Genomic DNA, 23,260 nt, shown 5'->3' on the forward strand with positions numbered 1-23,260 from the left:
ACACATAGTTAGGTCCATATATATTTGGACACAGGCATGATTTTCATACTTTTGGCTCTGTATGCCACCAGAATAAATTGAAAATGAAACAATCCAAATGAATTTGAAGTGCAGACTTTCAGCTTTAATTCAAGGGGCTGAACATAAATATCAAGTACAAAATTTTAGGAACCGCAATCATTTTTATACACAGTCCCCCCATTTTCGGGGGCTCAAATGTAATTAGACAAATGAATATAATCATAAATAAAATGTTCATTTTTAATATTTTTTGCAAATCCTTTACTGACAATGAGTGCCTGAAGTCTGCAACCCATGGACATTACCAAAGACTGTGTTTCCTCCTTTCTGATGCTTTGCCAGGCTCTATCTGTAGCTGTCTTCAGTTGTTTTTTGTTTGTGGGTCATTTTGCATTCAGCAAGTGAAATGCATACTCAATTGGGTTGAGATCAGATGATTGACTGCAGGATATTACACTCCTTTTCCTTCAAAAGCTCCTGGGTTGCTTTTGCAGTGTGTTTTGGATCATTGTCCATCTGTACTGTGAAGCGCCGTCCAATCAACTTTGTTGCATTTGGCTGAATCTGGGCAGACAGTAATTCTCCAAACATTGCAGAATTCATCCGGCTGCTTCTGTCACATCAACAATAAACACCAATGACCCAGTGCCACTGGAAGCCATGCATGCCCATGCCATCACACTGCCTCCACCATGTTCTACAGATGACATTGTGTGCTTTGGATCATGAGCTGTTCCAAGCCTTCTCCACACTTTTTTCTTACCATTATTCTGGTACAGATTAATCTTAGTTTCATTCGTCCAAAGAACAGGTCTGGCTTTTTTAGACTTTTTTTGGCAAAGTCTAATCTGGCTTTTCTATTCTTCAGGCTTATGAATGGTTTGCACCTTGTGGTGAACCCTCTTTATTTGCTCTTGTGAAGTCTTCTCTTGATTGTAGACTTTGACAATGATACGCCCACCTCCTGGAGAATGTCCTTCACTTGTCTGAATGTTGTGAATGGGTTTTTCTTTACCATAGAGAGGATCCTGCAATCAACGTGGACGTCCAGGACTTTATGTTGCTGAGCTCACCAGTGCATTATTCTTTGCTCAGAATGCACCAAACTGTTGATTTGGCCACTCCTAATATTGCTGCTATCTCTCTGATGGATTTGTTCCATTTTTGAAGCCTTACAATGGACTGTTTCACTTGCATGGACAGCTCCTTTGAACGCATGATGTAGGTTCACAGCAATAGATTTCAAATGCAAATACCACACTTAGAATCAACTCCATACCTTTTACCTGCTTAATTGATGAAGAAATAAAAAAGGAGTAGTCCACCTCTGGCCATGAAACAGCTTTTGAGTCAATTGTCCAATTACTTTTGGTCCCTTGAAAAAAGGGGGTATGGCTATTCTACAGAGCTGTAATCCCTAAACCTTTCCCTCCGATTTGGATGTACATGCTCTCAAATTTTGGTAAATACCTGAAAAAAACGAAAATTGTACCTGTGTCCAAATATATATGGACCTAACTGTATATATATATTTTTTTTTAATCATTTTTTTTTAATGGAGCTACTCTGTGCCATGTTTGTCAAACCCCAGTGACCAAAATTAAAGTGAACCATGAAATCACAGCATACAAAAAAGTTACACAAGGGTATAGCAATGGACCAACCTCTGAAGACAAAAAACCCCAACCCCCCCCCCCACCCTGAGGTGCAAGGCTCCAGACAGGGGCAAGGTACTATCTGGGTCCACTTGGGCCAAAGCCAGGTGGTCCCCTATCTTTAGGAACCTGCGGAAGCCAGTCCTCCAGGTATTTGGTGAGGATTCTTCTGAAGAGAGATTTCCCCCCCCCCCATGGGAAGAGAAAAAAGACCACAGATCCTCTCCCTGACATCAGGATGGGCCCTTAAAAGCCCGCACCCTCCATCTCTGTGAGTAAATAGCAAACCAACCACAATTGTAGTGGTAATGCTCATGATAAATATGTGCATAATAAAATGTGAAGTGCAAACCCATAATGTTTTTGACACCCCTGGGATGCCACCTCCAGGTGGGCACATGACTGAAAACACCTTGTGCCTCTCACAAGGCTCTACTTGCGAGTTATCTGCGCTCCAATACTTTAGTCTATACAGCTGCTGTGGTCATTATGAAGGATCCCTATGTACCTCCTTTTCATTTTACATTAAGGAGAATGCAACAGGAGGTGCTGGAACACACAAAGGTGGGCAGCAATACCTGGAAATCCCAGCTGGACCAAAATGGAGACAGGAATTATGGCAAGACAATCTAACTGTTGGAGTACCCAAGACATATAAGGCCCCCTTACATATTTAATGTTGCACGTTAATATTAAAAGGATTACCTACTTCCTGCCAGTAGGCTGTCCTCGAGTTGAAGTGGCTATACTGGGATGATGCCCGCACCTACAGGTATCATTCTGATATGAAATTTTTCAGCCGGCGATTCTTATTTTGAGTGGCTAAAGTAATTTGAGTGGCTAAATACCCACTCGATCACTCTGCAGGTTCTACCATCAGAGCGCGGGAGTGATATGACAGAACTGACGTTGTTCCTCTCTCTGTGTGACCCCGGAAACCGGCAGCGATGAATATGTCGGCACTTTCGGCTTACATGGTCATTAGCGACCAGGAAAGCAACCGATCAGACCGATCTGTGTCTGATCGGTTGCATTGGAGAGATTTGGGGTCTAATAGACCCCAGATCTCTCCATAAAGAGGACCTGTCACGGTCGATACTGTCACAAGGGATGTTGTTCATCCCTTGTGATAGCAAAAAAGTTAATGCAAAAAAAAAAGAAGTGTAATTAAAAAAAAATTTTGTACAAAATACGGTAAATAAAAAAAATGTAAAGCACCCCTGTCCCCCCGTGCTTACGCATTAAATGTCAAAATGTTCAACTACTTCCTGCCCATAGAACATCCTCGGGTTGAAGTGGTTGTAATAAAAAAAATTAAAGCACCCCCATCCTTACGCGCAAATGTGAACGCATACGTTACTCCCGCACGCATATGTAAATGGATATCACACCGATAAGAATGAGAGCAATAATTCTTGCACCAAACCACCTATAAAGGCGTTTAAAGCGTTGCCTATGAAGAATTTTAGGCATCGTAGTTTGCCTGCCATTCCACAGGCAGATGCAATTTAAAAGCATGACAAGTTAGGTATCCATTTACTTGGCGTAACATCTTTCACTGTATACAAAAAAATTAGGGTAAATTTTGTGGGGAATACATTAGAGTGTATTTTTTCCCAAAAAATTGCGTTTAAAAAAAAAAGGCTGCACAAATACCGTGTGATATAAAAAATTGCAACACCCATCATTTTATTCTATAGGGCCTCTGCTAAAATATTATATGTTAGGGCGATCTAAGTAATTTCCCAGCAAAAAAAGTGAATTTTTTTACATGTAGGAGCGAAGTGTCAGAATTGGCCTGGATGCGAAGTGGTTAAAGCGGATGTAAACCCATAGATTTAAAAGTATAGTTCCCCTTTACAAAAAACGTGCCTATGCAGGTAAGGGATGTTTATAGATAAAAAACTGTGCAGCTTTGACTAAGGATGAATAATACCCTTGCTATAGGTGTAGGCCATTTACATACCTCAAGCCTGACTGGAATACTCCCATGACATTACTAAGTGAGGCCTAGTCATCACTGCTCACCTCCACCATCATAGGAGTGAGCTCTTTCTCCGATTCAAACCCCCTCACATACGCTTTCTCTCCCCTGATACAGTAGCTCTGAGCTTAGCATTTGAGAGCTCACACCTGTGATGGTGGAGGTGAGCAGTAACAACTAGGCCTCACTTAGCAACGTCCTGGGAGTACTTCGCAATGTCCTGGGAGTACTTAGCAACGTCCTGGGAGTATTTCAGTCAGGCTTCAAAAGGTATGTAAATGGCCTACACCTATAGCAAGGGCTTTATTCAACTTTAGTCAGAGCTGCTGTTTTACCTACAGAAGCCCTTTATCTGCATAGGCAGTTTTGTAGTAAAGGTGAACTATCCCTTTAAAAGTTTAAGAGTTTAAAAAAAACTGTTACAAGCCTGCCCAACGAGGGATCGAATCGCTCCATCAAATTTGATCTATTGCCAGCTTAATTCACCCCAAAAAGTCAGGTCCATCCTTTAACTTTTGGATGGACTGTCCCTTAACCACTTAAAGACTGCCCACCGCATATACTGCAGCAGGGCGGCTATTTTGCGCAAAACGTTCTACCTGTACGTCATTTTGTGTAATAGATATGGAGGGGGAGCCAATCAGCGGGTCCGCCGGCCACCAGCAATCACTCCACAGAGAGGCAGAACGGGGATCTGCCTATGTAAACAAGGCAGATCCCTGTTCTGACAGGGAAGTACACAGAGATCTTCTGTTCCTTGTAAGCAGGAACGCCGATCTCTGTGTTCCTCCTATTAGTCCATCCCCCACACAGTTAGAAAACACTCCCAGGGAACACACTTAGCCCTTTGATCGCCCCTGTTAACCCCTTCCCTGACAGTGTCATTTATACAGTAACAGCGCATTTTTTTAGCACTGATAACTATTGTGTCACTGGTCCCGAAAAAGGGTCACTTAGTGTGAGATTTGTCCGCCACAATGTCGCAGTCCCGCTAAAAATCGCTGATCGCCGCCATTACTAGTAAAAACAATAAAAAAAATTAAAAGTCCATAAATCCATCCCATAGTTTGTAGACGTTATGACTTTTGCGCAAAACAAATCAATATAGGCTTATTGGGATTTGTTTTACCGAAAATATGTAGAAGAACACATTGGCCTAAATTTATGAAGAAATTAGATTTAAAAAAAAAAAAAAAAAAAAATGGATATGTATTATAGCAGAAAGTAAAAAATAGTTTTTTGTTTTTTTTTAAATTGTCTGACTTTTGTTTATAGCGCAAAAAATAAAAACCGCAGAGGTGATCAAATACCACCAAAAGAAAGCTCTATTTGTGGGGAAAAAAGGAAGTTTTTATTTCGGTACAGCGTCGCACGACCGCGCAATTGTCAGTTAAAAGTAGCGCAGTGCCAAATCACAAAAAATAGCCTGGTCATTAAGGGGGTAAAACCTTTAAGAGCTGAAGTGGTTAAAAAGGTCTGGAGCTTCACAGCAGTTGTAAAACAAGAGTTCCAATGGTATAAAGCCTCAGGAGACATTCATATGCACTGTAGATTTTTTTAATTTAGCTAGTTTCAGCTTTTATCTGGTCATTAGATACAGCTGAAGTGACTGTCCACAAGGCAGTCCCCAGCTTTTTTTTTTTTTTTTTTTTTAAAAACACGTTTATATACAACTGAGGAAGTTGAAGATCTGAAATCGGCAAAACAAACAAATGCACTGACCACGTGCAGACACCTACATTATTTTTTGCATCTCTTATCCTGATGGACAGACTGACATCTGCCACAATCACCCCCATGTCTTCCTCAAGGCTATTGGGATCTTCCAGCCGGAACACTTTTTCGGCAGTCCTACGGGAAATAAATAAAAAAACACCCAATCAGTAAATATCTGTATTTCACTTGGAATGTGGCAGATCATTTGAACAGCAAGTGGTTTCTGCCTCAGTTACACTGGCATATCAGAATATTTCACGCTCCATTGCTCAAAAAACAACTTTCACATTATCCTGACATACCGCAGATCGGTAAACTTTATTGACAAACATAATGAAATTCCAATAGCGTATCATTATTCAAGTCCAAGACACTACGCAAGCCATCTGCCGAACGGGAGCCAAAAAGGTATTTTCAAGACTGTCAGTACTTCATTGGAAGCTCAAAATGCACCTTTTAACAGATCCACTAAAATGTTCCTCTTAGAGGATATAAATAAAACGATGGTAAGTGCTGACAAAGTGCGTGCGTACACAATGTAGAACCCTGCCAGTCAAGAAGACCACTGCACTTAAAATAGAGCCCCTTCCAATTAAACCCCTGGTATGTTAGGAGCTTTAAACTGATGTTGGAATACTACTATTACTATGCCCTAGTGTATCTTGAGTTTAGAGCAATACATAGCACAGTGGCTAGGTGTTAGGACTTCCACCTGGCAGCACTAGGATCGGCGGTTCAAATCCCAACCACAACACTAGGATCAGCGGTTCAAATCACAACCACAACACTACCTGCCCGGAGTTTGCATGTTCTCCCTGAGGCGGCATGGGCTTCCTCCAAAGACAAGCTGGTATAATAGGTTAATAGGCTCCTGTCTAAATTGGCCCTAGTATGTGTATGTATGAATGTGAGAAAGGGCCCTTAGATCTTATCTCCCAGATTTTTGAGAAGGGAATTAGGTACACCTACTAGCAAAAGTATGTAGGCATAGGACACGACCCCTTAAAGGAGAATTAACCCAAAAAAAAAAAAAAAAAAAAAGATTAGTTAAACTCACAAGGGCTTTTTTTTACCACTAATATTCCTTTATAATGGATTTTCAAATTTACAAATGCAGCAATTTAGGATTTGGAATCAAAAGTTTAGCGCTGGGAAAAACACTTTATGATAGATAAATAGTGCATTTTATAAACTATATCGATCAGACCAGAATGAGGGACAGAGGGAGACTGCCCCAAATCAGGGACAGTCCATCGAAATCAGGGACAGTTGGGAGCTATGCCTTAGATTGTAGGCTCCTTGAGGGTAAGGACTGATGTGAATGTACAATATATATGTAAAAGCACTGCATGAATTGCCTGTGCTATAAAAGTACCTGTAATAAAATAAACAATTTGAAAAGAAAACATCATAAGGGGATTTTCAAGGTGCCAAAATCATAACTCCAACAAATATGATAAAATATCGAACAACGTTTTATTACAATATAAACATTGTTAAAAACAATTTCACTGTACTTATCATAAAACCATCACATAATATCCTTGCTGCTTGAGTATATGTGCAGTGACTCAAGCTCTACATGTTTCGCCCAAACTTTGGCTTCCTCAGGAGACTTATAAGTACTGCATACGATGCAACAAGGGTGCCCAGGAACACTGAAAAATGTTAAATAAGGAACTTATGCACTAATGGGATCACCCAAGGGGACACCAATAGCCATAGGAGGGAACAAAGCCCACATATGTATAACCATTAAGCTCAAAATATATCAGGAATTCCACTTCTGAGTTACAATTCACAGACTCCATACAATTTGAGATACAACCCCTCCAATTGTATACCTTCAGAGAGTCAAAAAGGGGGGGGGGGACAAAACCCCACTCCTGTGTGGGATAAATGCAGGTTAAGTGACAAACATGGACCACCCACAGACCACTCCCAGTGGTAGCTACCGCTGGTGCATGTTTGTCACTTGAACTGCATCTGGTCCACACAGGAGTGGGGATTTTGTACCACCCCCTTTCTGACTTTGTGAAGGTACACAATTGAAGTGGTTGTATCTCCATTTGATTGGAGGGTGCGAATTGTAACCCATAAGATGTGGGATTCTCAATGAATTTCTATCTGAATGATACATTTGTGGGTTTTGTCCCCTTGGGCATAATTTCCTTTTTAACATTTTTCAACTATCCAGTGTTCCCAAGCACCCTTATGGCATCTTATGTAGTACTTATAAGTCTCCTGAGGAAGTCAAAGTTTTGGCGAAACATGTAGAGCTGAAGTCACTGCACATATACTAAGTTATATTTCTTGTTTTTTTGGTTTAGTTATTTTTTTTAAATTAAAACAAAACATGTGAAAATTAGGTGTGCTACTCAGGCTCAGAGGTGTTTTAGTCCTGTGCCCACCGCTGAAAATACCAGCCTGGGAAGGAGCTTGTCTCAGCTCCAGACGTGAGGCTGCCACATACTCTATCAGCAAGTTTGCTTTGATGTGTGGACTATGGGATATTTTTCTTGCTACAAAATAACAAACATGTTATACTTACCTGCTCTGTGCAATGGTATTGGCCCCAAATCTCCTTCTCGGGGGTCCTCCTTCAGCGATCTTGGTTCCCCCTCTTCTCTGTACACCGCCAGAGGAAGCCATTTCCTATGAGGGCACACCTGCGGCTTGCCCCCGAGCTGAGCTGCGTGTGTCCATAAAAACACAGCCCAGCTCAGCCCCCGCCACTTTCGGTTGACAGCATCTGATTGACATCAGCAGGAGCCAATGGCTTCCGCAGCTGTCTCTTAGCCAGTGAGAGGGGAGAGAGAGAACTAGCACTGCTGCAGAGGGCACAGCTCTGTATTGATACAGGACTCGGGTAAGTATGTAAGGAGCAGGGTGGGGGGAACAACTAGTGGAAGGTTGTTTACCTTAATGCAGGTAATGTAGTATCGTTAAAAAAAAAAAAAAAAACATTTTGGCTTTAGAACCACTTTAATTGAGGTTCATCATTTATGCTATTAGTGTTCTGGCTTGACAGACTTCTGCTAAGTACTGCTTCTGATGGGACTTAATTGGAAATCTTCTGTGTAGTTGCAGCTCAAGTAAGTACTCCTTATGCATTTCAATCTGATCTGCCTTTAGTTTATTATTTTCTAGTGTGGGGGTGTTCATTTTAGTGCCCAGCATTTTTATTGTGGCCATATGACTATGGAAAGCAGGCTATTTACAGTAGGCATATAGTGTGCATGAACAAGGACACTGGCATAACCAGTCAAGTGAACATTTAAGTTGATGCCATTATGGGGAAACTTGTCAACATTTTTATTGGCTATGATGCTGTGACATACAGTATGGCAACGTTAGCAAATGGTCACATGTATGAACCTGGCCTAAACAACAGGTTGACCTAAATCATGATCAGTCCATGTAGGCATGCAATTGTCACCAACCACAGGACCACCAAAAAAATGGGTCACTGTGCCTGTCAATACTTTCGATGGACTGTAAAGGAAACCATCTTTATAGCTAGACTAAAACATGCAGTTTTGGGTATATTTATATATTTTTGTTTCACAAAGAATTTTTTTCAAAACAGTGAAGAGCCACAATAATGGCACAGAACACAGGCAATGTGTACAGAGGTGGTACAATTTAAGAAATGTACCAAAGCACAGTAATGTAAGATATCCATGACTAGCACAAAATATAAAAGGTAGTGATGGTGCTGATGAAGGATGCTGCATGGTACAAATTTCAGACACCTCTTCAAGAGTAGGGAGGTGTAGTGCCAAACGGTTCATAGCAAAGACACTAAAGAAAGCAGGAAGAAATGGAGAAAGGCAGAATTGTAAAGAAGAAAATCAAAGGAAGCAAGGGGAAAGGAGATGGGAGTGGGGTACTTACCTGGGATGGGCAGAGAGAACAGGGAAGAAGAGAAGAGAGAGAGAGGAGGGAGAGGAAGTGGTCTCATGTGGGCCAGCTGTATGAAGGCCAAAGGGCTGCTTCGAACGACTTCAGACGGAGAGCAGGGTTTGGTCTATATTTAGGTCAGCATTATAAGATATCCAGGGGTCCAAAACATTCAGATATTTGGCATGAGAGTCTTTGAGGATGGAAGTAAGCTTCTTGTGGACCATGGGCCCCATCAGTCATTATTGAACCTTGGCAAAATTGAGGAAAGGTTGTTTCCAGGCTCTGACTAATGTTTCCCAAGCTGCCAGAAGCACAAATCTCACCAACTAACTCTGTATATTTATATATATTGTTTTTACATGCAATTTAATTAATAAATAGAGAAGGACACCTGAGTAACATACTGCCGTTCATGTAATGATTCAGTTTTATGGGGTACCTCCAATTTTGCGGAGGTTCTTCCTGCCTATTCTTCGACAGGCAGGAGCAGCAGAGAGGAGACACTACCAGGAACCTCCTAGTGTTGTATGTACACATTAGGTCTGCACAGAGATTACACACTTCACTGGTTTATTCACTTGCCCAGAACAGAAGAAGTCTAGATAAATACACACATAGTAGATGGATTTTGATGGATATTGCATTATTCTCTCAAACACCCCAAAGTAGATTATTTTATAACTTACTTGTTTAGTTCAAGCTCTTGAAGATCTAGGAAAGCAGATCCCATGAAGTCATCCGTTGTGAAATCTCGATCATAAACCTTCAAGATAAAACCAAAATAATTACATTGTAAGTAACACAAAGAATAACTAAAAGGCAAAAGGTTTTCTTTAGTTTTGGATAGAGTGGCAATGGAGCACCTGACAGTTTTTATAGCGGTCTGCGCCCCCCGTTAGACAGATTCACGCTCTCCATTTGTCCTGTTTACCATTGGCATTGAAAGTAAAAGAAAGTCCCAAATTTTGGGATGCCCCCAGAAAAGTAATAGAGGGGAAACCTTTCAATGGGGACACTAGATCTGGTGGCATAGGGGTCCCCGAGGATTCCCTTAATTTTCAGGGATTTCCTCTCACTTCCTGCTTTGGCTATGAGGCAGGAAGTGAAGGTAGTCCCGATGTTTCGTTTTGTGACCTACTGTTTAGTTCTCTGGTGCCTAAACTGCAGCTCTCAGCAGTCTGTAGTGGGAACATTAATTAGGGTAATAACATTGATCTCTACTAGCCTCATGTAACATGTTCTTAGTGTCATATTGTCTTCTGCAGCATATCCCCAACCAACAATGTATTGTGTCCACACTCTCTGACCCTCATTTCCTCTATTAGGTCTGTCGTTTCTGACAGTCCTTGCAAGCATTACACACAGTATACCGTGAGGGAAAAAAGTATTTTCTCCCTTGATGATTTGTACGTTTGCCCACTGACAAAGAAATGATCAGTCTATAATTTTAATGGTAGGTTTGTTTTAACAGTGAGAGACAGAAAAAAAACACATTGCAAAAAGTTATAAATTGATTTGCATTTTAATGAGTGAAATTAGTATTTGATCCCCTATCAATGAGCAAGATTTATGGCTCCCAAATGTCTTCTATACAGGTAATGATCTGAGATTAGGAGCACTCTCTTAAGGGGAGTGCTCTTAATTTCAGCTTGTTACCTGTATAAAAGACACCTGTCCACAAAAGCAACTAATCAAACTCCAATCTCTCCACCATGGCCAAGACCAAAGAGCTTTCCAAGGATGTCAGGGACAAGATTGTAGATCTACACAAGGCTTAAATGGGCTACAAGACCATCACCAAGCAGCTTGACGAGAGGGAGACAATAGTTGGTGCGATTAATTAGTAAATGGAAGAAACACAAAATAACTGTCAAGCCGCGTACACACGAGTGGAATGTCTGACAGAAAAAGTCAGACAGAAGCTTTTCATCGTCTATTCCGATCGTGTGCATGCCTCATCGGACTTATTTTTTCAAAAATTCTGACGGACCAAGAAATGGAACATGTTCTAAATATCTCAGACAGAACCTATTCCTATCGGGAAAACCGATCGTCTGTATGCTGTTCCACATGCTCTGAAGCAAGTATAAGACGGAAGCTATTGGCTACTGGCTATTGAACTTCCTTTTTCTAGTCCTGTTGTAAGTGTTGTACATCACCGCGTTCTGGACGGTCGGACTTTGGGTTGACCATGTGTAGGCAAGACAGCTTGAATGGAATTCCGTCGGAGAAACCTTCGGAGTTTATTCTGATGGCAAAACCGGTCGTGTGTACGTGGCATTAATCACTCTCGGTCTGGGGCTCCATGCAAGATCTCACCTCGTGGAGTTTCAGTGATCATGAGAACGGTGAGGAATCAGCACAGAACTACACAGGAGAATCTTGTCAATGATCTCAAGGCAGTTGGGACCATAGTCACCAAGAAAACAATTGGTAACTCTATAGTCTAAAGTTTGTTATTTAACATCTGAATGATTCAGAGGAGAACTTTTTTTTGTTATTTTGTCTCTCACTGTTAAAAAAAAAAAAAAAAAACCTACCTAATTATAGACTGATCATTTCTTTGTCAGTGGGCAAACATACAAAATCAGCAGGGGATCAAATACTTTTTTTCCCTCACTGTATTAAAGAATAATGTGCAGCCCTTTGTGGATGTCATGGGCCATATTTGAGGTCCCATTTAGCTCAGAAGTTGACAACCACTGATCTAGGTGAGGGGAGTCCAACTTAAAAGGGCCACAATTTGTATCCACAATTTGAGTGGAGAGCTGCATCTAAACTAAGGAAGTAGTACATACATCATTTTTTTCTACCACAAATAAAGCTTTCTTAGTGATAATGCCCTGTAAAAAATGTTTTATTCTATGCACTCTATAGCCAAAAAAATGTAACAAATCTGAAAAAAATATTGCTTTTCTAATTAGACGCTTGTATAAAAACAAATATAGTATACATTTATATTTGAAAATCTGTCCTGTTTTTAATGACACTAAAAGGCATAGAGAAGTTATTTAGAAACTAAACAAAGTAATGTTTCTCTAATTTTGCGCAATTCTTAAATGCAACATTAAAAGTACCGTATATACTCGAGTATAAGTCGAGTTTTTCAGCACATTTTTTTGTACTGAAAGTGCCCCCCTCAACTTATACTCGAGTCAAGCACTTTTCTGCAGCAAAAAATGTCATTTTCCGAACCGACTTTGGGGCCCCATATCTCAAGGCCAATTGGTGCTAGAAACCCCAAAGCTGGAGTTCCTAGCACCAAATGGCCCCGAGATATGGGGCCCCAAAATCAGTTCGGAAAATGTCATTCTCTGCTGCAGAAAAGTGCTTGACATTTTCTGAACCGACTTTGGGGCCCTGTATCTCGGGGCCACTTGGTGCTAGAAACTCCAGCTTTGGATATTTTATGGTGCTAGTTCCACTGGGTTTGCACACCAAATTGTTGGGCATTGTTGACCCTCTTTTCCACTTACAGTAGCTGTGCATTTCTCACCCTCGTCTTATACTCGGGTCAATAAGTTTTTCCCATTTTTTTGTGGTAAATTAGGGCCTCGACTTATACTCGGAACGACTTATACTCGAATATATATATATATATATATATATATATATATATATATATATATATATATATATATATATATATATATATATATATATAGGAAATAGAAAATGCATATGTAATTGACAACCACAGCTGCCTCCATGACATTTACTAACTACAATATATATATATATATATATATATATATATATATATATATATATATATATATATATATACACACACACACACACACACACACACACACATACACACACAAACATACACAGTATATATCTACATAAGGAAGACTATATTTATTAAAATCACCTTAATATGCAGCTTTTGATCAAGATTCTGAATAGGCAATACGAAAACTTCATCCCACATCGGATTCAGGTTCTTGTAGACAACTTTACTTTTATATAAAGTCTTTTTGTTTAGTTTGAACTTCACGTAAGGATCGCTGGTACCTGTGGTGGACAGAAGAACATAAATAGCACAAATTAGTACATTATTGGGCTTATTTGGGAAGCCCATAAAAGGTGCAATTACTGTATGGCTGATACAGACATCAACTGGTAGTCTTTGCTCACATGGGTGTATTGAGGCGTACACCTGAGCGAGGGTTGTGTTTCAGCTTCACAGGTGTTCCGTGCATGCATGTAGCTCCATTCATGTTAATTGGGATGCAATGGCTGCATGGACATAGCTTCTGCTCCTAATTTGACATCCATGTGGGTGCTGGTCCTAAAACCACACTGCATGCCTTCAGACACACGCACCCACTGTGCAGCCACCTTGTCCCAGTTGACATGAGTAGGACTGGCTGCATGCGGATGCATGGAATACACGACCCTCATGTGTACAGTTGTATGCTTAAGTACGGCTTTGTGAATGAGGCCAAATACATTTTTTACTACCCTGACATGAGTAGATTGAGATTTAATTGGTTGCTCTGGGTTATTATATCCTTCACACAAAGGCTTGAGGCAATTCAAAGTGCAATTATGTTGTGCAAACATAATGTACATACATCACATAAAAATGTATGATTGGGAGAATTTAAACTCTGTAAAGAAAAAAAAAAGCTATGGTGAATATTGCATTCTTTGAAATCAGATACAAACCTGAGAAACCTGCCTTTAGCATATTTATTAGGATTTCTATTATTAGCATTTAAAATGAACCTATCATTAACATTACAAATCTGCACCAATAAATTCCCGACATATCACAATATGCAGGTATAATTAAGAAGCTGTATCTTTTATTATTAAAAACAGTCCTGGAGCTTGAGTCAGGGACTTTGCCTAGACTGAGATGATGTAGTCTGCTGCAGGCAGGAGGAAGCATTTCCTTAATCTTCATCCCCCAGTCATAAGATTGTAACAAGTCAGAAAGTGATAAGAAACAGGGGCTGGTCTGTGTCAGAGGCTAAGGGTAAGGGTGGCTCTGATGGGGGCCCTGATGTAAGGGGAAACTCTCTGGACTCTTTTGTAAAGGAAGAGGGTTGCTTTGGTGACCAGAGACCCCCTCATATCAAAAAGGTCCCCTTAACATGCCAGTCTGCAGTGTTCCCCTTTACATCAGGGTCTGCACTGAATGGGGGAACCCTGCAGACTTTGAGGTAAGGGAGAACCCTGCAGACTTTGATGTAAAGGGAACTCTGTGGACTCTGGTGTAAGGGAGAACTCTGTGGACCATGATGTAACAGAGAACTCTGTGGAGTCTGATGTAAAGGGGAACTCGGATGGAGAATCTGAGGTAGGGGGGAGTCTGATGAAAACTCAGATTGGGACTCCGAATAAAAATGTAAAAAGTTTGGAGACACCTGTTTCACACCATGTAAGATTCTTACATGGCCCGCTAGCACTTCCTCCAGCTATTCAATTGATAGTCCATACCCCGGTATAGGCAGAGAGCTGGAGGAAGAGTCTTCAAGAGCCTGGCCATCCACTGATGGTGGGTACAATGCTGTCCAGGCTCCTGTGAAAATAATAATCCATTTTTCCTGCAAATATATGTGTATTTATTATTTTTTAGTGGAACTAAACCCTCCTATCATTTTCAGCCAAAAACAGTTTGGTTAATAGCACATCCAATGTGACAGTTACATTCCCACTGTTTTTTGAAATGGTTAAATTGATAGATTTAGTTCCGCTTTAAGAGCGATACAACTTCCATAGTAGGCATCCAAGAAAAAGAAGGGAATGGTATCCAGGGAAAAGCAGCAGAGGGATTAAGGTCCATTCACAACCTGAGTGTAGCAGGAATACCTGTTTCTGCTCACCTTTTTTTCGCGCGAGTTTCACGTGTTAACACGCTTTACACCTAGTGCAAACCATTCACTTCAATAGGTTTGCCATATGTGCGACTAACGCCCCAATATAGGTCCAGAAATGTTTCGGTCGCAGAACGTTGGGCGTTTTTTTCAGTACGCATTTAGGCACATTTGCAGTGCATCTGCTACCCACGCTTGAGCTGCCATTAACAAGTGCGACCGACGATTGCAGCGCATTCCCAAAATGCAAGGCAAAAATGCACATCTTTGTGTTCCAGGCGCAGGTGTGAGTGCAGCCTAAGGGCCAAGGCTGAGCAGGGAAATCAGTAGGAATTCACGCTATTCTTGCGAATGAAGAACATTCGACCTGAACAGAGAACAGTCAACCTCCAGCTGTGCTGGCATTAGCACTACATGCAGGTTCGCAAAACTGAGGACGTCATTTATTATGGCGAAACATGTCAAGCTAGGAGACACGGTGTGTTGAAGTAAGCTTTAGATGCCTACAGCAAGTTTTAGGATGCTAGACAGTAAGCTTATCGCAGTTTTGGAGAATTTGTGAGGACCTTTTACGTTCCATCAGTTATTATAGCAAGCTTCTGTTACTTTCATTTTTGCTGAGAACTGTATTTAAACACTTAAATGTTCTTCAATAAACCATGCTGGTATACACTATGTGGAGCCAGTTTCTCTTTTATTTTTAAATGTCATTTGTCCATCTGGAGCACAGAGAGTGGAAGGGAGTTATCGGCTGGAGTCTGAGTGGAGCCTGTGTTAGCTGAGACCTGATCGTTGGTTGGACCTCGAAGAGTGGAGGATCCCTCTCTGGGCTGCTCCTTGGGACCACGGATCATCAGTTACCATCGGGGGCCGGTTCCTGTTTCCACGGGTCTTTGAGGCCACAAAGTGCATTTGACCTCTCTTGCTATATGGTAACGAGGGTCAACTCCATTTGGTAAGTAGGGATTTACCTGTTTATGTATCAGCTGAGAGTACCTACCTTTGTTGTATCATTCACTGTGGGATAGTATGAATTTCACTTGTATATGAATCAGCTGGGAGTACCAGCGTTTGTTGCTTCTTTCACAGTGGGATATACAGCACGTTCATAAGGACGTTTACTTCACCTTTTTGCTACATTACCATCCTTTTGCTTGGACTTTTTTTCACTGGATACATATTTTACACCCATTATATATACACAATTGTGCTTGGTTTGTTAAATGTCAATTTTTGTAGAGGATTTTTTTCACTATTTACTTTTATATACCCTGTTTCCCCGAAAATAAGACCTACCATGATTGTCGGTGATGGCTGCAATATAAGCCCTGCCCCCCAAATAAGCCCTAGTTAAAGTCCTTGTAGGTCTTATTTTCAGGGTAGGGCTTATTTTCGGGGAAACAGGGTAGGGCTTATTTGGGGGGTAGGGCTTATATTGCACCCATCACCAACAATCACACTAGGTCTTATTTTCAGGGAAACAGGGTACTATTAGGCACCTTGCTAGCGCTGTTTTGTTTGTAGGATTTTCCTCAGACCCATTTCACACTGGAGCGTTTTGCAGGCGCTATAGTGCTAAAAATAGCGCCTGCAAACCGCCCTAAAACAGTTGCTCCATTCACTCCAGTGTGAAACCCCGAGGCCAGGGCGTCAGAAAAAGTCCTGCCAGCAGCTTCTTTGGATCGGTGAACTCACCGCTCCTCCACCGCTGCTCCCCATCAAAATCAATGGGGCAGCGCTGCAATACCGCCGGCAAAACGCCGCTCCGGCGGAGTTTGGCGGGCGGATTTAACCCCCTTTTGGCCGATAGAGGGGGGGGGTTAAAACTGCCTCTGCTAGCGGCTGAATAGCACCGCTAAAGTGACGGTAAAGCGGCGCTAAAAATAGCGCCGCTTTACCGCTGACGCCCCCAGGCGCTAGCAGTGTGAAAGGGGTCTAAGACACCGTTTTCACATTTATCACTAGATTGAAAACAGCTGCTGCATAGAGTTTTTGTTAGTTCACGGTTTATCCTAAGTGTGAATGTTTTTGTTATATATACATACACATTACTTACATATATATATATATATATATATATATATATATATATATATATATTTTTTTTTTTTTATTATTTAAATACACCCCTTGATATACAGATCTCTCAACATCTACCACTGCAAAGTCTTCTAAGCAAAAGGTGATGACAACATGTTATTTATCTACACATCTTTCTCCTCCAGTATGTAGCTCCTAGCAGTTGATTCTGCATTTGCAAAATTTTCAAGACAAAAATGGCAATTTTTTTTAATTTTATTTGGCCAGTGCACCAAGCCTCAGAATCACAAATGTCTTTATAAATATACCCCCAACATGGTCAACATCGGAAACTCCAACATGACTACAAAACAGAAGAACAGGGTGACAGCCCTCCCGGATATTACACACAGTTTTTTATTGCCATGTATAAGGTACGGAACATTGAGAACGGTTCATCCCAAGTTCATTATGGCACATTTCCTGGAGGATCGGCCAATCATTTGGATATATTTAATTTAAAAAAAAAAAAAAAAAAGAAAAGAAAGGGAAACAGTGGGAAAATCTCTAATAAAAAGAGAGCTTTAATTAAATGAGATTGCTACTCAGGGATCAGGGCTTCATGCCCGTCAGCTTACTTTCAAAATAAATATCTCAGAAGTGGGCCTCCATGGTGTCACTTTCTCACAGGCGGTGCATGCTGGGTAATCCCTAGGCATCTTGACAGCTACATAATGTTCACACCGCTTGACGGGTGAATGGCGGCCACTTGTGTGAAAGGAAATATTAATGCCTGGAATTAATAGAAGAAGGGGCAGCGATTTACAAAGCCGGGACGAGGAAATGTGTCAGGTTAGCACAGTGTTAATTGTTGAAGGGAATAATTGAGGAGGAACACACGGAGCTGCCGCGTCTCACCATATTGTCTTACTGTCAAAGCCGTGGTAACATCTCAACTAGCTGCTTTATGTGAGGCCGATCTACAGCGACGGGACGCACAGATGAGGCTGGTGACAGCGCGTCAACTGGGTGCCAGCGCCGAGACAATATGAGAAAGGCATCGGACAAACCCACGTGCTCAAATATCATCAATGTCATTAAAAATATTTAGGCGACAAAAAAAAAAAAAAAAAAAGCAATGTGCATGACAAAATATAACAGAGAATTAAGACACAATATTAATATTCTTCTGCGCTATTCCAGACAACACTGAAAAAATTGTTACATAGTTGGTAAGGTTGAATAAAGACACTAATCCATTCAGTTTAAGTTGTGTGGGTTCATGTTGAAAATCATTTCTCATATCCCTATGTACTGTATTCACTAAGATGCTCGTCCAAAAGATTTTAGAACTGTCAATACTTCCTGCTGACACCACCGATTGTGGAAGGGAGTTCCACATCCTTCCCCCCCCCCCCGACAGTGAAAAACCCCCTATGCAATGTAAAGCAGAGCTCCACCTAAAAGGGGAAGTTCCGCTTTAAAGTGGTTGCAAACTCTTAAAAAAAACCAAAAAAAAAAACCTGCAAGACAAAGGCATAATGAGCTCGTATGCATAGCATACAAGCTCATTATGAATTACTTACCTGAGATTGAAGCCCCCGCAGCTGTCCTCGTTCACCGCTCCGGCGGCCGACATCGCTCCCAGGGGTTACTTCCGGGTATCGTGGCTCCGGAGCTGTGATTGGCCGGAGCTGCGATGACGTCACTCCCGCGCATGCGTACGGGAGCTGCCGGTAACGGCACAGTCTTACTGAAGCAACGGCACGTGAGTGCCGTTGCTTCAGTTTGCTTAAGTGCGCATGTGCAGGTTTAGAGGATATCCAGTGTAGCTACAGGTAAGCCTAATTATAGGCTTGCCTGTAGTAAAAAGTGGTTGTAAAGGGTTTAAAACCACTTTAAGGCCTCCTCCCCGCTCCGCTTTGGAAAATGGAGCTTTTGGAGGGGGGGGGGTCGAGTGGGTACCCGATTTTGACAGGTACCCGCTCCAACCGCCTAGGCGATCAGAAGTGGAAGTTCTCCTTCCCCCTCTCTCCCGCAGTCTTCTGGGACATGTGACAGGTCGCACAAGACTGCGGAACCATTCACAGTGTGCAGTGGGCACCCGGCTGTGAAGCCGCATAGTAAAGATGCCTGCGCCAGGGAGAGAGGACACAAGGTAAAAACGGCTGGGCCGAGCACATCACTGGATCCTGGGACAGGTGAGTGACTGTTTATTAAAAGTCAGCAGCTACAGTTTTTGTAGCTGTTGACCTTTCATTTTTATATAGGAGATTGGAGCTCCTCTTTATGGTTAAACTGCCCCCTTTTCAATTCCATTGAGTTGCCCCATGTCTTTCTAATGCCGCGTACACACGAGCAGACTTTACGGCAGACTTGGTCCGGCGGACCGGAGTCTGTCGGATAATTCGATCGTGTGTGGGCTCCAGCGGACTTTTTTTTCCCAAAAGTTCGACGGACCTAGAAATAAAACATGTTTCAAATCTTTCTGACGGACTCGAGTCCGGTCGAAAAGTCCGCTCGTCTGTATGCTGGTCCGACGGACAAAAACCGACGCTAGGGCAGCTATTGGCTATGAACTTCCTTATTTTAGTCTGGTCGTACATCATGTACGAATCCGTCGGACTTTGGTTGATTGTGTGTAGGCAAGTCCGTTCATTCGGAAAGTCCGTCGAAAAGTCCGCCCGTGTGTACGCGGCATTACAATTTCTGAGACTAAATAGTTTGAGGTATTTGTATATCATTATCATATCTCCTCTCAAACAAATTTGCTTGTAGTTGTTCCTCATAATTGAGGTCCTCCAGTCCCCTTATTCATTTTGTTGCCCTTCTCTGGACTCTCTCCAGCTCCAGGACATCCTTCCTAAGGCCCGATGACCAGAACTGGACGGAATATTCCAGATGTGGCCGGACCAGAGTTTGTATAAACTGGCAGGATTATAGTTTTATCTCTGGGAGTAAATTCCCTATTTTATACATGCTAATAGTCTGCTGGCTTTGCCTGCTGCAGCTTGACACTGCATGCTATTGCTGAGTCTGTCTTCTAATAGGACCCCCAGATCTTTCTCCATCCTGGATTCCCCCAGAGGTTCTCCCCCAAGTGAGTAACTTGCGTTTATATTTAATTTAAAAAGCCTAGGCTTATGTCATCATGCACAGCTCTCTTTCACTCTTGTGAGAGTTTGCCAGGAACTGAGGGGGGGTGAGTCATAAGAGGGCCAATGAGAGCTGCAGGGCTGGAGGTGTGTGTCTGTGTAAATACAGGAAGTGAACAGGCAGCAGCTTCAGCTGCCCACAGTTAGAATGGTTGCAGCCAGAGGGAGATTTCTGCAGCATATTTGGCAAGTACAGAATCACAGTATATATAAAATAGGCAAAGTGGTTGGAGGGAAGCTTCAGAATGGTAAAGATGTTTTAATTACAAATTATGTGCGCAGACTGCTGTTCCTCTAACACAGTGGTTCTCAACCTGGGGGTCGGGACCCCCTCGGGGGTCAAATAATGATTTGCCAGGGGTCACCGAATCCTTGGCTGTTCCTGAAGCCTGCACTGCTCTCCCAGCCCAGATTTCAGCATAGGTGTCACTGCTACGAGACACCACAAAGTTGGAGACACAGTGAAGCCGGAGACGCAGTGAGTAACACTACCTGTGATTATAGTTGCCATTAAAAGTCCCCACTACAGTTCTCAGATCAGCAGATGACCTTGATCAAGAGCACCTAAGTTGGCTGATCAGAACTCCCCCCAGCACTGCCACTCATACCGTCCCCCCCCCCCACCACGGAGTAAGAGAAGGAATAAAAATAGAGAATACATGGAAGGGAGAGGAAAAGAGAGGGCAGAACAAAGAAAAAGGGAGAGAAAGAATAAGAGAAAGAACAAGAAAGACGGCTAGAAAGAGGGATGGGGGTAAAAAAAATCAAGAAATTAGGATAGAGAGAGGTAAAAGGGAAAGAAAGGAGAACAAAGAGAAAGAGTGGTACTTCCTAAAATGTACGCTAAGGGGTTTTAATAGTGTATGAGTGGAAGGGACTCAGGGAGCGCTAAATGACCATGGGTTAGCGGTGCAAATTACTTGTCTTGCCTTGGGTGCTGATAACCCACGCTATGAAAATAATTTTACGATTAGGGGTCTCCACAACTTGGGAAATTTTATCAAGGGGTCACAGCACTAGCGAGGTCCAGAACCACTGCTCTAACAGCTTTTGAACTCCTTTGGGTTGCTAGTGAACCCACTTCACAGTTCTAATATCAATTGCTCCTCTCCACCGCTTTTCTATCCATGCCGGGTTATATTAACCACTTCAGCCCCGTAAGGTTTTACCCCCTTAATGACCAGGCCACTTTGTGATACAGCACTGCGTTATTTTAACTGACAATTGCGCACCCAAAAAAAGCTGATGTCCTTTTTTTCCCCACAAATAGAGCTTTATTTTGGTGGTATTTGATCAACTCTGTGGTTTTCATTTTTTGCACTATAAACAAAAAAAAAATGATAATTTAAAAAAAAAAAACACTATTTTTTACTTTCTGCTATAATAATACATATTTAATTAAATTTTTAAAAAATCAAATATCTTCATCAGTTTAGGCCAATATGTATTCTGCTGCATATTTTTGGCAAAAAAAAAAATATAAAAAAAAAAAATCAAAATAAGTGTATATTGATTGGTTTGCGCAAAAGTTATATGGCGTCTACAAAATAGGTGCTAGATTTATGGCATTTTTATTTATTTTCTTTACTTGTAATGGCGATGATCAGCAATTTTTAGAGGAAAACGGCGGACAGATCGTACACCTAGCTGACACTCTTTTGGGAACCAGTGACATTATTACAGTGATCAGTGCTAAAAATATGCACTGACACAGTTTAAATGACACTGGCAGGGAAGGGGTTAACATCAGGGGCAATCAAAGGGTTTAACGGTGTTGTCTCAGTGTGTTTCTAACTGTGTGGGGGGATTGGGCTCACTGCAGGGATACTCTGATCCGTGTTCCTGTTTAGCAGGAACATTAGATCAGAGTGTCCATGCCTGACAGCACAGCGGTCTGCTTGTTTGCATAGGCAGACCGCCGTACTGTCTCTGCAGGGAGCGATCGCGGGTGGCCGGTGGACATGGCGTCTGCCGGGCTGGCTGATTGGCTCCCCCTGTGGCCAATCATCATGCGATCGTGGCTCCGGCGGGGCGCGCGTGCCCCCCCCCCAGTGGCTATTGACAAAATAACATACAGGTACATGATTTTTGCACAATACAGCCGCATTGCCACAGTATATGTACGGCAGGCAGTGGGGAAGTGGTTAAGGAGTGGGAGCGGGACCTACAGACTGAGTTCACTGAGAAACGACTGCTTCATTTATACCAATTGACCCACACCAGCTCGCTAGATACCAAAACACAAGAAAATAATTATAAGCTACTGACCAAGTGGTACGGGCAACCCTAGCCTGGATTTATCCCTCTGACCTATGCTGGTGGGGCTGCGGCCAACGGGGCTTGCTCCTGCATGTGTGGTGGGAATGCCCCTTAATTAGACCCTTTTGGAGTGAGGTTAGGGATTCTATAAATGATATTCTAGAGGTTGACCTTCCATTGTTGCCGACCCACTTCCTACGGTCCCCTTAACGAAGTACAAACGCGGTGCCCTTCCTCACTTGCTTAATGCAGCCAAAACGGCTTGTACTGATTCATTGGAATAGTGTACAAATTCCCAGCTGTGAGGACTAGGTCAAGAAAGTGGCCAAAATCATGGAAGCTGAAGAATGGATTGCTACCTGTAAAGGTAAAAAAGACCGCTTTGAATCCACCTGGGCACCGTGGAAGCAATATCTTACTGGGACACATTTGGTGTTCTCTAGCTTAGATATTGCATTGTTAGCGCTAGCTGATCCCTCATTTCTGCAACTTGTCCAGTCGAACCAACGAACCTAAACATATGTACATTTTGCTGTCTTTTTTTTTTTTTTTACTGGGAGAACCCTCTGGCTGGTGTGTCCTAGATATAGACATGATGGGATAACTATGCGATGTGGAATGATATTGGCGTTCTTTTCTTCCTTTCCTTTACTCACTTCCTCCTATGTGGGAGTGGGACCCGTTCTTATCCCACTAGCCATAGAGGAGGAGGGT

At 42.1% G+C, this 23,260-nt stretch overlaps 1 protein-coding gene across 2 annotated transcripts in view; it reads right to left on the reverse strand.

The window, feature by feature from the left end:
• MCTP2 (multiple C2 and transmembrane domain containing 2) overlaps positions 1-23,260 on the reverse strand; it is a 337,462-nt gene that overhangs the window by 157,308 nt on the left and 156,894 nt on the right. For both annotated transcript variants that reach the window (XM_073618403.1, XM_073618402.1), the window contains exons 5-7: positions 13,160-13,302; positions 9,969-10,045; positions 5,400-5,511 (exon numbers count right to left, since the gene is read on the reverse strand). In XM_073618403.1, coding sequence (XP_073474504.1) covers positions 5,400-5,511; positions 9,969-10,045; positions 13,160-13,302 — 332 coding nt within the window. The remainder of the gene's footprint in view (positions 1-5,399; positions 5,512-9,968; positions 10,046-13,159; positions 13,303-23,260) is intronic.

Source organism: Aquarana catesbeiana, linkage group LG03 (genome assembly GCF_042186555.1).
Source record: "Aquarana catesbeiana isolate 2022-GZ linkage group LG03, ASM4218655v1, whole genome shotgun sequence".
Classification (NCBI taxonomy): domain Eukaryota; kingdom Metazoa; phylum Chordata; class Amphibia; order Anura; family Ranidae; genus Aquarana; species Aquarana catesbeiana.